The sequence below is a fragment of the Sinocyclocheilus anshuiensis genome, unplaced genomic scaffold, assembly GCF_001515605.1.
Source record: "Sinocyclocheilus anshuiensis isolate Anshui unplaced genomic scaffold, SAMN03320099.WGS_v1.1 scaffold335, whole genome shotgun sequence".
NCBI classification, from domain to species: Eukaryota; Metazoa; Chordata; class Actinopteri; order Cypriniformes; family Cyprinidae; genus Sinocyclocheilus; species Sinocyclocheilus anshuiensis.
In genome coordinates, this window is record NW_015548239.1 from 299433 (window position 1) to 315520 (window position 16088).

The following is a 16088-nucleotide window of genomic DNA, read 5'->3' on the forward strand; positions in this document are numbered from 1 at the left end:
TTACTAACGTAACCTCGGTTCCCTGAGATACGGGAACGAGTACTGCGTTGCTGGCCGTGTTATATAGCTGCACAACTCGGTCGTCGCTTCAGTCGAAGTAACCTGAGGATCCTATGGCGAAGTGCCCGCTTATATAGCCAGATGTCCCGCCCAAATTGGCGGGCTCTGGCGGGCTGTGTCTTTAATAATACACTGCACGAACCAATGGCCGTGCAGTTACACTGCGTGATTGAAAAGGCTTCAGTATTCTAAGAAAAAGAAGTTTTCCCCAAAGTATCTTAGCAGATGCAGTACGAGTGAAGTATCAATAGGGAACTAATGTTGTTTTTGCTGCTGGTCTGCTGTCATCTGCTGGTGTTTGCACTGACATTTTTATGAATGATGATTGTGAGTGATATTTTACTTGTTAAACTTCGATGATGATTGAATATAACCATGCAAAGAATGTAAATGACTTAATTTTGTAAGACACACTTTGACTTTGAAACATCCCCGAATTTAAGATATCTTAAAATGATAATTAAGTTATTGAATGGTTTGGTTTCGGTTTTAACCTAATCAAGATCTTCTACGCATTGAGCTACTATATTTCTCTAATATTTTGAATGAACAACTCAGCAGCGGGGTGTCTCGTGGGCTAGACCAACAAAACATTAAAATGCAACAACGTCACTTACATCACTCACCGCTCTCGGTGCAATTTGATTGTACTATTTTTGCATTTAAATTTATATTTTTTTTATGATTTTACTTTATCTTGTGCATTATATATAAACTACTTTTGTATTTGATGTTATTTTGAATTTATAGATAACAGCCATTATTTTACTGAATGAAATTTCTTTCATTCAGTTTTTATATTGTTAAAAAAAATCCTCTGCAAAACAATCCCAGAGAGCAAATGATGCCACAAATGAATTCCAGACAGCAAAGTTACAGGTCCACTCAAGTAATGTTTCCCTCATTAAAAAAAGTTTTTAATATAAGGAACGGAAAAGTATATAATGGAATAGTATATAGTAATAGTTATGAAAACGTTTTTATATCGGTCAGGATAACATAATTAACATGACTGAGTGCATCTTTAATTTTTGACACTGTAGAAAAACAAACAAAAAAAGAGGGACGGTTAAAGACAGAGAAAGCAAGAGCTGATGAGAAGCTAAAGAAGCAAGGAAGTGGGATGAAAGTGAGAAGTTGAAAAATTACATGAAATAGAGATGATATGGTCTCATTAAATTCTCTGTTCTTATCACCCAAGACTGTCGCTTATGGCTCTGACATGTCAAGCTAGACTCCGCTCAACTAAAGACCCAGGCTGACAGAGATTCCTGACAAGCAGTTATTTATTTCTGCTTGCTCTCTCTGGGGAGGGTGGAGGAGAACAGAGGTATTATTAGCAACGTTCATCCACAATATCGATCCTGAAGCTTGGGTCTTACAGCTGAAGACATGTACAATAGGTTTTAGATCTGTGTCAAGATGAACATCTTAAAAAACTAAATCTGAAAATATGCATTATTCATTACAATGATTAAACAGATAGTCTCGCCCCAAACTCACGCTATTGGTTGAGCCATAGCTGCTGTGTCAGACTAGTCAGGATGTTCATACAGAGCAAAAGTGTTTATACTTTTCATTGTTGACATGCTGTACATCTGCATGACATTTTAAACTGGGAGAGAAAAGTATTTTAGCATTGAAAAATACACTTGAGCTTTTACAAGGGCAAATAATATCAACACACCGGGGAGAAAAAACATTGAGTGAGAGTTAAATAAAGGGTGACAGGCTTCACCTCATTAGCTGTACCTGTTCTTTTTCATAATTGATCTCATCCATCCACCCCTTCAACACTTGTTCCCACTCATCAACCACTGTATTACACTTTGACATGATGTTCCCCTATAAGAGAGGACAGGATGCTTCAAAATAACTGCATGAATAGACTAAAGACAAAGCCCTCAACAGGCAGACATCCATCCATTTATCCACATGTCTCCAATCAAAATTAGAGAACAGGGAATCTGTTAGTGTTCACAGTAAATATGCCATAATATGCCTGCTTTTGCTTGCGTTTTGCCTCAGATCCAATAGCTGGATTTTCCCTGTCCTTTCAAACAGACTGACTCTGCTGTATTTATGACGACCATAGATCATATCCCAGTTCGTCACCAGTTAAAAGACCCTCACCAACGACCCTCTGCTGACGTTAAATGAAATAAAAACTTGTGTGATTTTAAATGTTAAAGTGTTCCCACAATAACAACAACAACCAATCAGCATGTACAACCCTCTACATTGCGAGTAAATCACTCGCATATGCGACTAAATCTTACTAAGGGCGACTAAATAACGTCTAACATTAGCCATTGGCTAATAAATTCTTAGATTTTACACGCCAGTATGTGTGTGAGAGGCGTTCAACAGATTTTCACTCGATAAACACGCTGACTGAGCGCTTGAGAGTTTCGCTCTCCGTCAAGCGATCTGTACTATTTGGATGCGCTCAATCATGTCATGTACTCAATGGATGCGCAGTATGTAGCACGCAGCGCACCTGTATTTGACGTACCATAAACTAGTGTGAAGGCGCACGACTCGCCGTCGCTTTACTGATAGCGCTGTTTCTCACACATGCAAAGAGAGAGAGCGAGAGTCTTGCATACCACGCTGAATCGACGCGCTACATGTAAACCATATTCTTTGTTGTATTTCCCTGTCAAAATAACAGAGTTCATTTAGAATTATTCAGCTTTTAAGAACAAGCAGAAGATAATGCCGGGTATCAAGGGGACCAGTGACAGATCGTGTAGTTATCACTACATCTACTGCTATATGCTGCATTAGTTCTCACAAAAAATGTCCAGGTCAAATTTCAACCCTAAATAAAAGAAAGACATTAAGGCATTATATTTTGCACATTAAACCTACTTTTAGGACCTGTAAGAATTAACTGTGACATTATTTTCCTGACACTTACAGATACCCCCAAATTATCATTACAACAACAACAATAATAATAATAATAATAATAATAATAATAATACATCTCATTCCATGACTGTAATGTGAAAATAATAATAAAACAACTGCAAATTATAATTAATTAAGTTTTATAGAAATTAGGAATTGTGAAAGAAAATCTTATAGCAACATTTTATTGTTAAAAAACCTAAATTAATAAATGATAATCTGACCCACGACCTCATTTGCTACACAAACCTCAAAGTATGTGTATTTTAATTAAATATTACAATTTGAATTAAATATTTCAAAATACAGTTTAATGACAAATAACAAATATCCTAATATTTTTTTCACCAACCATCTCTAGGTGTGGCAAACACCTAGTTAAAAAGTTAATTTTGTACTGTGTTTAAACATCACAGTAATATTTGTTCTGTTGTCTTTAATTGGTTCTTATTTAAGTATTGGTAAGTTATTTATATCTTATTTAATGGCAATCGCCACTGAAAATAATAATAAATTCAAAAGCAATGTTGGACACACTGCAATAAGAATTTAGGGGCAATTAAATGATATGAAAATAACATGTAAATGTCAAAATATATATATACTGTATTAAAACAAAAAAAAGTTTTATGGTCTAAAATTTTAAAATAGGCTTTAATTTTATGCAAAATATAATTTTATTAATTAAAAAAAAAATTTTTGTTATGGTCGAACCATGATGTAAAATAGAGCTTTGCAACATCCTAACTTTGTCATGATAATCCTAAAAACATAAATTACCCTTATGCAATTAAGGTCAAGAAACATCAGAAAATACAACTGCTTAAAGTACTACAGTGTCATATTCAACCAAATACAGATTATTCACATGATCAATAATTAGCCGATTGCTGACTGGCTATAGTCTTGACTAATTAAATGCTATGCATAATATTCGTAATATTTACATAATATTAAAACATTCCCTGATAACAAAAACTCATTAAACTATTGCTTAAGTTTTGTCTTTGGACAGATTAATTTAAAGGCCCAAAAATATCCGGCCGTAGTCTCTACGGTCTAAAGCTTTTACAGGACCTTGACTGAGCTGCAGCCCAGTTCTGAAGTGAGCTGACTGTTCAGAAAGACAGAGAAAAGCACATGCTGTAGAAGGAGACAGGCTGTCTCTCTGTCCATCACATCAGGCTCATATTACACATAAAAACACAACAAATGCAGGGATTCATGAGGGAGAGACAGTTCCCCACACAGTTAGATAGGCAGGCTGCAAAAAGTCAAGATGAATCCTGGAACAGAGAGGCTATGAGTAATCCAACTCCTTTAGACACACAAAGATGCCTTAGAGTCTCTGAGCCAGAACTCTAGACTGAATTCTTCTTAGCCCTTGTTCCATTGATTGTTTCAGAAAGCTGCCAATATACCCCAGACACTCTAGTGAGACAGAAGCGGCTCTGAGGTCTCTTAAATACGACACTCACAATATTGGCTCAAACATGAGATCACAAATCAAATCTAAAACAGCAGTATGACTCAAATTCATGGCACAACATCAAGAATGGCCCCATGTGTGAGAAAGACAGGGGCAGATGACCTGTCCATTCGTCCTATTCGGCTAATGCTTTAATGTCACACTACATTTTTTGTTTGAAATTCTGATGTATTTTTATACCTTACAAACATTCTTCTGATATGTACTGAACATTGTTATTGCATTGTTATTGATGATTTAAATATGTCACCAAGGGGAAGTTACCAAGGGACCGAGATTTGCGAGAATGGCCTATGATAAAGAGCATCAGTTAGCATGGGTTGAAAGGTATAAACAAATCGATAATGTTTCACGTAATATCATATATTGTTTCATGACAAACATGAATAGGTTTTAAATAAAACGTGTTGCTAAAAAAGTTATTCAACACACATTTGTTGGAGAACTACTGGCGCAACCAGCAGAAAAAGAAAAATGGATACTGATGGATAAACAAGAGTAACATCTGAAAACAGCATGTTTTAGACTTTGCTGGAATTGCTGGAGAATGTAAGTTTTTCTAGATGTTTTTGAAAAAAGAAATCAGTCCCGATAACTGTCCCGAACATCTGGAAGTGTGTTTGCATATGTGGTCAGCTGGGTCCTACCTTAACAGCAGAAGTGACCCCATCCTCAGTGGTGCTCTGCCCATTCTGAAAGAGAAATAGAAAGAGATTTCTGTATATATGTATATACAGTACTAGTTTGGTTACAACAACTTATTCTTTACTACTTTCCATAATTAAGAATGATAGTCATCAAAAATATGAAACAACGCAAATGGAAGTATGAACATTTTACAGTAACCACAAAACTTCATGAGGTGCCATGTGGGAATTGTTTTAAATGGTTTAATTTTTCTTCAACATCATGTTTAACTCCATTAATTTGTTAAACTCCATTTAGTTGTATGCAAAATAATTGCAATCCCTTAGCCTTCAGAGTAGTGTACATAAACATGGTTCAGGAATGCTTACAGCTGGATCCTCTGGCTTATTATCGTGAGAACTGCCACAGCACGAGTGTGCGCATGTGTGCAGGCATGTACTTGAAGGCTCACAGCTGCTGTGGTGTCAAAATCATATAAGCGTGATGCCTAGATGACATAATCAACGGCTCCCGGGGCATTTAAACAGGCTTGATTCCTAATATACACTCACATACACACTTTCTTTCTGTGAATGTGCCTGAGCGTCTGTTCTGCCCACAAGCTTCAGATGTAATTCCATAACATAGATTTCACTGTACAGCACTAATAAAATAAATTTTTATCATTTATACATTGTTTATACCTTACCTTCACTAGCTTGGTAATTAATCAGGGTTTGAAGATTTTACACTGATTGTACACTTAAAACCCTGTGTTGAAGTCACCATAAAATCTAAATTGACAATTATTATTTTTTATGGAACATTGCAAAATATTGTTTTCTTGTCCAGCTGTGCAAGTTTTTTCAAATAAATCTGTTTTTAATGGTCTTAAAGAGTCTGAAATATACAACAAAATTCATTTTCTACAGTCCATACAATTAGTGCATTTGCTTTTATTGTTCAAGATGGTATGGTATAGTATGGTTCTGAAAGAAAATACAAAATAACTTTGCATAATTCTTTCATATTTAATGAGGTAGGTTATTATTGGTTGACTGTTGCTAATAGCTAACAAAAAGAACAAAAGAAACTTTAGCCAAGGTTTTAAGCGTAAAAACACATACAGAGGACTAAAAATAAGACTGAGCCCATGTCTGAGCTCGGCCAACATTAAGTCCCTTTAAAAAAATTTAAAAAAACTCTTCAGGTGAGAGCAAACCACAACCCATCCAGAATCAAAACACATGTAAAATACATGTAAATTCTGTAAAAAACATGTAGACTGCACTTCCTCATGCTATTTCCCCAACATTTCTCCCTTATGAGAAGCATTCACCTGCATGACGACCAGTTTATCACAACTAAACAAACAATTACTTCATTTATTTCTTAATGCACGCACAGTGATGTTCTGTCAGTCTCTATTCCTTACAAACATTTAAACACTTAAAGACAAAGAGAGAATGTGTGTACTGTTTATTCATTTTCTAAATATGTAGAATTACCAGGATGGCCGACTGATTTCTGCAGTTCAAACCGTGAATTCTCTCATGAACCGCCAGAAAAACACACAATCACATCCTGCACAGGCTATTGCTTTCAATTTCATTCAATACAGAACCTTGAGCAAGAAGAGAAGGAAATGAAAGAGACAAATATAAAAAGAATTGGAAGGAAGAAAACACTTCTAGCTGCTCAGAGAAAAACATAAAACGGACAAAGATCAAGGATTCCTCACATGCAAAGTCAGAGCCTTATTCATTTATGCTGAATTCGGATCGATTCACTCAAGTGTTCTCGAAGTTATGAAGACTCATCTTAGAAAAGCTCCGGTTTACCGTCAATGCCACTTTTGACAACACAGAGGTCCAAGTAAAGAAGTTTCCTTGGTAACTGGAAAGACCTTCAGACATTTGTCTCTAAATTGTGAAGTGAGACTTCTGGCCATCCACAAACACTTAAAAAAATAAAATACATTTATAAAAAATACACTTATAAAAATAACAACAAAAAAATACACCATCCACAATCGTATTGCACAAACCCAAACAACCAAAATTTTACCAAACAAACAAAAAAGTCCTAAATGGCTACAAATAACTTTGCTTCATAAGGACTAACGGCTACTAATTTTTTACTAATTTTGACTCTCAAAGTGACGGCAGCCGTGGACTTTATGAAACACCAAGGACCATGGTTTCAACTAAATATCTTCACTGTTTAACTGCAGAAAAAAATCTTGTATGGCCTGAGGGCAAGTAAATTAACAGCAAATTTTTGGGTAAACTATTCCTTTAAAAATGAAGTGCGTAATTTTTTTTGATGTTATAATACTTAATTATAAAGACTTATCTACAACTTATCTAAAGTAAGTTTTTCTCATCAAAAAATAAAAAAAATAAACCAGACAGTATCAAAACATTGTTTGAGCATCACGACCAATGGCATAAGTTTGGAGCAAGACTATCTACCAAACAATGGAAGACATTATTTTTGCAATTTTGTTTTATGACACTCGTGGCACAGAAATTAAACACTTCAGCTCGAATATATAAGCTCAATTAAACAAGAACTGATATGCACTTACATAAATCTGTGTCTGTAATAAAACCGATAAAGAAAATATGAGCTGTGCTTAATTAACACTGCACTCATTTAACACACACAACACTTTGATGAATCCTAGTTTTTGAAATCTTCATATAAGATATAGGCTACATTTGATAGATTGTGTTTTGTAGCAGTTCTCTCCAGGAAGAGAACAACAAAATTTTTACCTAAATTTACTTGAAATGTGAAAATGAGACATGCACAAAAATAAAATGAGACATGCACAAAAATAAAACAAATTGATGATATTTCAAAACCGAAACTCATAAAATATCAGCAAAGCATGTGTATATGTCTAAAGTATGTGTTTCCTTTCAGATTATTATCTCAGGAGGTTAAAGGGGCAAATGGAATAGAACTGAAACTTCAGCACTATTTATGGTTTTCTAGAAAGACAAACCCAAATTATTATTGACATAATGAAGAAAACAGACACACACATGCACACAAAGATCAAGAAGCTGGAGTGGATGTAAAATGCATGAGAAAACTAAAGTAAAAACTAGTGGTCGACCGATATTGTTTTTTTGACAGCTGATGCCGATATCTTAGAAAGCCTATTATATATCACAAGTTTAAAGTTTGTCGATTGTGCATCTCCAGTGAAGCTGAACTCTTCTCCTGGCTGCATACAATTCGCACAGACCGACCATCACGCAGAGTACACACGATCATGCACACTTAACAAGATCTCACAGCTGGATTTGACTAAGTCTGCAAGGTTTGTGAAACTAAATGTTTATTACACATTCAAAGATTTGTTTAAATGATATAAATGTGTATTGGCTGAATGCTAAAGGCAAACGAGAAAGTATTATAATATTTGCCTTTCTATTACAAATAATATAAAGGCAATCATTGTATACCTTTTAATTCCTTTGTTTAACAGTTTTATCTGATTATTAGACAGACTTCTACCCGAATTAGACCAAGTGTGCCGCACAAGTCCTGAAAAGTGAAGCCAAAATGTTTTAATGGCCCCCAGGTGGCTGGATCCAGTATAGGTCATAAACCCCACCCTCTCCATGTAATCTAATGGGAAGTGAGACAAATAAACAATGAAATTAAACTTCAAATGAATTTATTTTATGTAGCTTTTATCATGTTGATGTAAGTTCAACTGTTCTTTTTTTAAAGTTTGGTTATTCACTTCGCTCACTACAGTGCAGACTCTGGTCCCAAATCAGCGCAATATGTCAGCTCCATATTGAGACACTGGCGGCTTCACTTTTCTACAGTGGAAGAGAGTGAAGATGCATCATCCATCTTTTTTTACAGTCTATGTATTAGACAGAACTGTTAAACAGTGACAGCAAACAATAAAGAGAGCGAATGTGAGCGCTGTGTGCGCAGGCGCTGCCGTTTTCAGCGCCGTCAAAATAAAAGTCCCGTCTCCAACACAACAGAAAAACGTATTGGCCGATACCGATATTTGAAAAATGCCAAATATTGGCAGATATATAGGCCTTGGCGATGTATCGGTTGACCACTAGTAAAAACACAACATAACAGATCAGGGCCGCTGGTCACATGTGGCCCTGAAACTCTTTTCCTGACAACGTGATGCAAATGAAAGTGCTAAAAGAGCTGTCTGCAAAAAATTAACAACATCTCTCTCATAATGAGACCCTGTTACAGAAATAGCATGCAAGTAATTGGGACCAAACTGTTCCTTAAAGAGGTGAGAGGAAGTGCAAGTAACACTTGCACTTCCAAAATAACAGACTCATTGCAAGTTATCGCAAACGCTTGATTGCAGTTGTTGCTGCTAAGGGTGGCCCAACCAGTTATTAAGTTTAGGGGGCAAACACTTCTTCACACAGGGCCATGTAGTTTTGGATTTTGTTTTCCCTTAATAATAAAAACCTTCATTTAAAAACTGCATGTTGTGTTTACTTGTGTTATCTTTGACTAATATTTAAATTTGTTTGATGATCTGAAACATTAAAGTGTGACAAACATGCAAAAAAATAAGAAATCAGGAAGGGAAACGATAAATGATAAATGATAAATGAACAAAAGTAAATAAACATTTCAATAGATTAAAAAAAAAACAGCATGAATCAGAAATGTCAACTTGATGATTCAGGCATTTGACATGCACACAAAACATTTGTGTCTATTTCATTGTCAAAGCTGACAAGTGTGTAAGGCTGCACGGTAAGCAGTTATACGAGACTAAACAACTATGAATGTGACACATCAAAGACGAAGGTCTGACAGAATATGTGTGCCCTGGTTAAAAGAAAAGAAACAGACAGCAGGAGTGATGGGGAAGAAGAAAAGGTAGTAAGAGAAATAAAGGGAAAGGAAGACAAAGAAATCACAGATGAATCAAATCATGAATGAAACCCCAAACGAATCATTAAAACTCTGTGATGAATTAAAGATAAATGTTTAATACTTTCAAAGAGTGAGACTCTTTGTGTGACTGGTGTTCACAGGTGGCAGGGATTTAAAAAGAGATGACAGGAGGAAATTCGGCTTTTAATTCAGATTTCCGGATCACATCATCTCCATATTCCTGGCCATCATGCGCTGCTATGCCTTCTCATGTTTCAAACCGCTGCACGCACTGACAGCTGAGACCGGAAACACACAGTTTGAAAATCTGATATTCCCCAGAAACATATGCTGGAAGCATGTGGCATTTACAAAGGAAATGCAAGAGCAAGAAAGCAAGTTGGACAAATCTGACTGAATTGGATTAATATTCTTTTAGAACTCATGAAGGAAAATGAAAGCATCTAGAGCAGAGCATATCTGATCAATGTACAAGAATCAGGCAACACAATGTTTGAATTCTGTTTTTTGGCTCCATCTCAGTTCAAAACTCACAGTGAAACATAACCCCTCCCTGTGGAACAGACCGGGCCGACACACTTCCAGCAAATCTGGGAAGCTCCTGGGTTCACAGGAATAAATTTCTGGTGATGGAGCGAGAACAGAACTTGTGACTCCGAGAGCTCACAGAACGCCTGTCCTTAAATGGAAGCATACAGCCTTGAATGCTTTCCCTTGTTCTCCAACATCTAATCTCCAAAGGGTTGGAAGTCCTTGTTGAACAAGCTCCAGGATCCATGTAACTGCAGGCTTTTGAAATAATGATACCAATCATCTTTGTGCAGTATGTATGATTACAAACACACATCATTGCTGAACCCCAGAGAGCACGGCAGCCAACAAAGAGGTGAACAGCAGGTGATTTTAACAAAACCTTACCAAAAAAGAATGAACTCACACTCCTCCTGTAGCAAAAGGTTCGGATACAGAGTCCAAAATTAGCACTCGCCATGTAACAAATAAGACTTTGTTGATTAAATAAAGCAGTTGCCAACCAGTCAATCTGTAACTACATAAGAAACTGCAATATAGCTAATACATGTCTAAAACTGAACTGTAACAATGTAATACTTGCATACATAGACTAAAGAAAACCTCTTTCCCAGCTAATGCAACTTATTGATTATATGGATTTTTTTCTCCAGAACTTTATATGGCAGCAGATAAAAAGGCATCTTATAGTTCCACACAATGTGTGTTTGGAGGCCCTTTAAAGGGGTCATATGATGTTGCTAAAAAGAACATTATTTTGTGTATTTGGTGTAATGAAATGTGTTTATGCGGTTTAAGGTTCAAAAAACACATTATTTTCCACATACTGTAGATTATTGTTTCTCCTCTATGTCCCGCCTTTCTGAAACGCGTCGATTTTCACAACGAAATACACAGCGTCACACACGGCGGCCGGCGGGCTTGCGGCAACCACATGTGACGACCCCGGGCTGGACTCCGCTTCGTCCACACCTAAGGGGTTAATCTCATCAGCGTAAGTGAGCCAATAAGCCTGCAGCACTAGCCGGTGTGTTCAACTAGAAGAGGTGCGGCGCAGATCGATCAGTGTTTGACATCCGCGAGAGCGATTCGAAAGCGCACGGAGCAGTCTGCTCTCTTTAGCTCTCGTGGTACTGTAATACACCGATCGGTCTGCACAGTCGGTCCGCGTCACCGGTTACACTCAGAGATGTGGCGCACACGTGAGGCTGTAGTGCTAATGCGTCCCAGCCCCCTTAGATGTAAGGCTACATTTACACTGGTGCGTTTATGTTTTAAAATGAAAATGATCCTCGTCATACTGGCGTTTCCACTGCGTTTCAAGCCGGCTTTTCACTATCTCCGACAAACAACAAGCGACAGACCAGTCATTCAGTCATTCATTTCCAATGGAGAGTAGCGCGGGAGCTGCGTGGAGTTCCGATCATATGCAGATGTCCATTCATACTACACGACCGAAAGCGCGTGTTATGTGATCATTCATGCAAACTGTCCGCTTTTACTCAAAACTCACTTTAAACCACCATCGAGTGTTTGTAATAACTTCCGATTGCCGTCTAATGTGTGTTTTGGCCATGTAATATTTAATTTCAGCAACATGTTATTACCTCTGACTCTGAATCAGAGCAGCGATCATGGAAGAGAGAACACAGGCAGACAGCGCTGGAAGCTGCTAATGCTCATCAGTAAATCAGTGGAAAATAAATAGAAATCATGATTCTGTCTGAGCTATGCGTTTTAAAACGAACACGCACTAGTGTAAATGTAGCCTAACAGATGTGTAAACTGAAGACTATTTGAGCTTTATTAAAATTATTTGCACTGATTTATTGTGTTGGTTACATTTTGTTCCTTTGTGCAGTGGCTCAGGAGATGAGTCTTTGAGTTTGTATAAACATCAACAAGCTGCAAAACATTTTTTTTTAGATAATGTAATCTTGTTCAAACTGATTTCATAAACTTGAAATCGAAAAAAGTATCGTTCAGGAACCGGTATCGAAGTCAAGGTATCGGTATCGAAAATTTTTGAACGATACCCAGCCCTACTCCAAAGAGAAAGGAAAAATTGAAATCGCATCATATGACCCCTTTAAGCATTGCCAGTATGTGAAAGCTGCCAGTGAGCAAGAAGCGGAAATTAATTTTTCATACAAATCAAGCGGTTTAGTTGTATCCTGTACCTAGTACTTACTTGGCCTAGTTTTCATCAGAAAGCACTTTACGGTCTTGTGGTAGCCTACTTGCTGAAATGCTGTATAGCAAGATACTAATCAGCACGGTTATTCTGCAAAATGTATAAATATAGATTCATTTCTGCTCAGATCTGCCTCTCTTTCTCATCTGCAGAAAGAATTTCATTCAATGGACTGAGAAGTACTGCGACTCTGCAAGTGTTTCTGCAGCAAACCTGCTGTTGCCTGATTGGTGAACCCATTAAAGGGGTGAGCGACGGCGAGGGAGAAAGAAAGTTAATTTAAGCTTAAAATTGAACAGATTACAATGACAGAAACAAAAGACTAAAAAACACGTCTCTTTTAGCGATTCTCAAAAGAGATCAGCATTAGTCTGAGAGCAAGATAAGAAATTAAATCGTCTTCCTTCCATTCTCATTAATCATGGACATCACAGCAGGCCATATTGTCTCAGCTTGCCCTGTAGTTATAAATTGGCCTCCAGACGAAGTTGCTGGAGCAAATTCCAGTGCTGTACAATGCAAAGGGCTGAAAGTTTACTGTAGTACAACACTGAAATAAAGCAGGAGTTTAGCTCTCAGAGTTGTTAGCACTGTGGTCTGTGCGTGTGATCAAAAGATATGATACTTCAAACCAGCGTATCTGAATATATCTTTGCAAATCAAAAGGAAATGTAAACCTTTTGAAGAAAAAACACATCTTACTGTATGAAAGCTAAACCTTACAGAAGATTAGCTTATACTACAGATACCAGTGGATTATTTTAAACCTGTGGCAGCTATTGAGATTCACCATGATGTTTTTGAAGCAATAAAAACCAATAAAACCAGCCGTTTTGTCCCGCACACCACAAACATCCTGGATACACAAATTCAAGAGCACAATAATTCAAAAAGTACTATTTCCCAGTGCTTCTTAGACCGCTGTATTATTTATTTGATTTTCTGACATTTCACATGTACCCCAGAAGACAAAATGCACAGCAAGAAACAGGAAAACAGCTGGTTCACAGAGCACAACGTAAGAAAACTAATATTCTTCCACTAGAGTTTAATGTTACAAGTTGCAGAGTCATTCCACAAAATTGGTGGCTTTTTCATTTTGAATAGATTTTTCTGTAATTTTATTTCTGATTTTTAATAATGTCTTTTAAGTGATAATAGGTTTCATTATATAACCTCAAGCAAACTTTTAAAAAAATGCATGTATGCTTTAAAGCTATGACTTATACAATAACAGGGTTGAAAGTTTTGCAGTTCATTCATTCAGTTCGAGCCTTGTGCCCATGACACTACAAGGTGGAGAGTAGAAGAGAATTATTGTTGATATTTCTAAACATATTCGGTGGTTTACGGAGCAAAATCATAGTAACAGAGCTCAAATTTACCCATTACTGACAAATCTAACAAAATATTAAGTTAAAATTATAAAAGATTGAGACGCTTGCCCTTTGTATGTTTTCAACGGAATTGTAAATTATTTTAACCACAGGAGTTATGATGATAACATTGATGCATAATCTGGATTATGCTTCAACCAAACCAAATCTTTTTTTTTTTAAATCTTCATTAAGCAAGAAGTAGTTGGAAACACAAGGTTGGGGACAGACCAAAACATGCATCCACATGAAGAAAGTTTCTGGATTGTTGATTGTGTAAAAGTAATGTCTAGCCTATTGTAAGTTACAGTAAAAGTTAGTGACAGCTTTTCACTGTTAAAGTCATTGTTTACACAAATGTTTACAGGGGACACCTTTCTGTGGAATGACCATCCAGTGTTACAAACCATCCCTGCGCTACTTAAGCGCGGCGCGTCATGATCGCGCTCCAAAAGAGTAAAGTAAAGACTGCTAACCATGCCTGCAGAACTCTGCACCAGTGTTTAGTGATTTTACAATTCTTTGGAAGTATCACATATCTATACGATTGCTGTTTTTCTCATGAACTCCCCATAACAAACACGTGGACCTCTGGCACGGATAGAGGAGCCTTGAGGACACATATTAAATCAGTTCATTTTAGTGCTGTGATTTCACCACTTCTCACCTCCGTCTCCAACTGCACCAGCTCCATTTTGGGCCATGGCTCTAACAGTTGAGCAAGTGGCATTGTGTAGCCTACGCTCCTTCTTGTCTCTCTCGAGTAGCCTACTCAAATTTGGACGAGGATTTCTTCCGAACCCGTGTATTCCCTGCAGAACGACCTGATCTTTCCCTTTGGATCAGGAGAAAACGGGCGACTTTCCTCTCTTACAATCCGCTCAGGACGCGCATAGTCACTCCGTAGAAAATCGAAGCAGTTATTCCCGTTTAAATGACGTTGACGGATTCTCCTCTCTGTCCGGTGAGGAAGAGGAGTTGCACAGCCCCGTTCCTGGAAATGAACAAATCTCTCCCACTTACTCACACACAGGTGGACTCGGGTTAAGAGGACCATGCGCCGTGCGTCTGCGGCGATGAAACGCGTCTCCTCCGAGGAAATTAAATAAAAGATGTTATTGTAATGAGGTGGTTTCTCAGCTGACACTCACTATCGGTGTGCACGCAGACGCAGGAAAAGAGGAGTCGATGCTGTCAGTAGTATGTTCCGCTCTGAACCGAATCCACAGTGTATAAGCGAATGAGCTTCAGCCAATCATTGGTTTGAAGACAGTTCTCAGCCAGCCCCTTTCTCCTACTACCCCTCTACTGACGCCCCTCTCTGGCCACTAACAGACACTGCAAGTTCTCAGCTGTATGATCACAACCAGTTACACTCTCGCAAACGTAAATGGATACATTTAAAGCTACACTTCGCGATTTTTAAATATAAAAATAACAAAATGTTATTAATAAGAGAGTGCAAAGAAAAAAAAAATGTACCAAACCACGTCTTTACTTTACTCAAAAAACAACATCTTATTAACGATTTGTATTAGAGCTGTAGGAACGGATTCCGCGGGAAATTGCATGCATACGTCATCCGTGCGCAGAGTAGCAGAGCAGAGCCAAAACAATGTTCTTCCACAAAACGCATGCAGTTTCTTGAGGGGCAAATGTTACATAGTGTACCTTTGCAATATTTTTATTTTCATCAAAATATTTAAGCTGTAATTTCAATAGTCTAATGCGTTTATAAAACAAACAAACAGAAAAAAACTAAAATATTTTCAATAGAATTAAATCGCGAACTTTATGGCAGTTATTTGTTCATACTACATTTGCAGCTTCTACCTTTCAAAAAAAGTATCCTGTTGTGATGGTATTAACTTTGACACATCATAGTACTCAATATAGTATAGCTCAATACAATGGTATTTACATAGAACTTCAAAGAATATCATATTAGTACATTTCCAAAAAATAAAAACTTGGTAGG

At 37.2% G+C, this 16088-nt stretch overlaps 1 protein-coding gene across 3 annotated transcripts in view; it reads right to left on the bottom strand.

Annotated features, from left to right (window-relative positions):
* Window positions 1–15331, bottom strand: part of LOC107654838 (ribosomal protein S6 kinase 2 alpha) — an 85560-nt gene extending 70229 nt beyond the window's left edge. For all 3 annotated transcript variants that reach the window (XM_016442101.1, XM_016442100.1, XM_016442099.1), the window contains exons 1-2: window positions 14778–15331; window positions 5113–5157 (exon numbers count right to left, since the gene is read on the bottom strand). In XM_016442101.1, coding sequence (XP_016297587.1) covers window positions 5113–5157; window positions 14778–14840 — 108 coding nt within the window. In that variant the 5' untranslated portion in view covers window positions 14841–15331. The remainder of the gene's footprint in view (window positions 1–5112; window positions 5158–14777) is intronic.
* Between the last annotated feature and the right edge of the window lie 757 nt (window positions 15332–16088).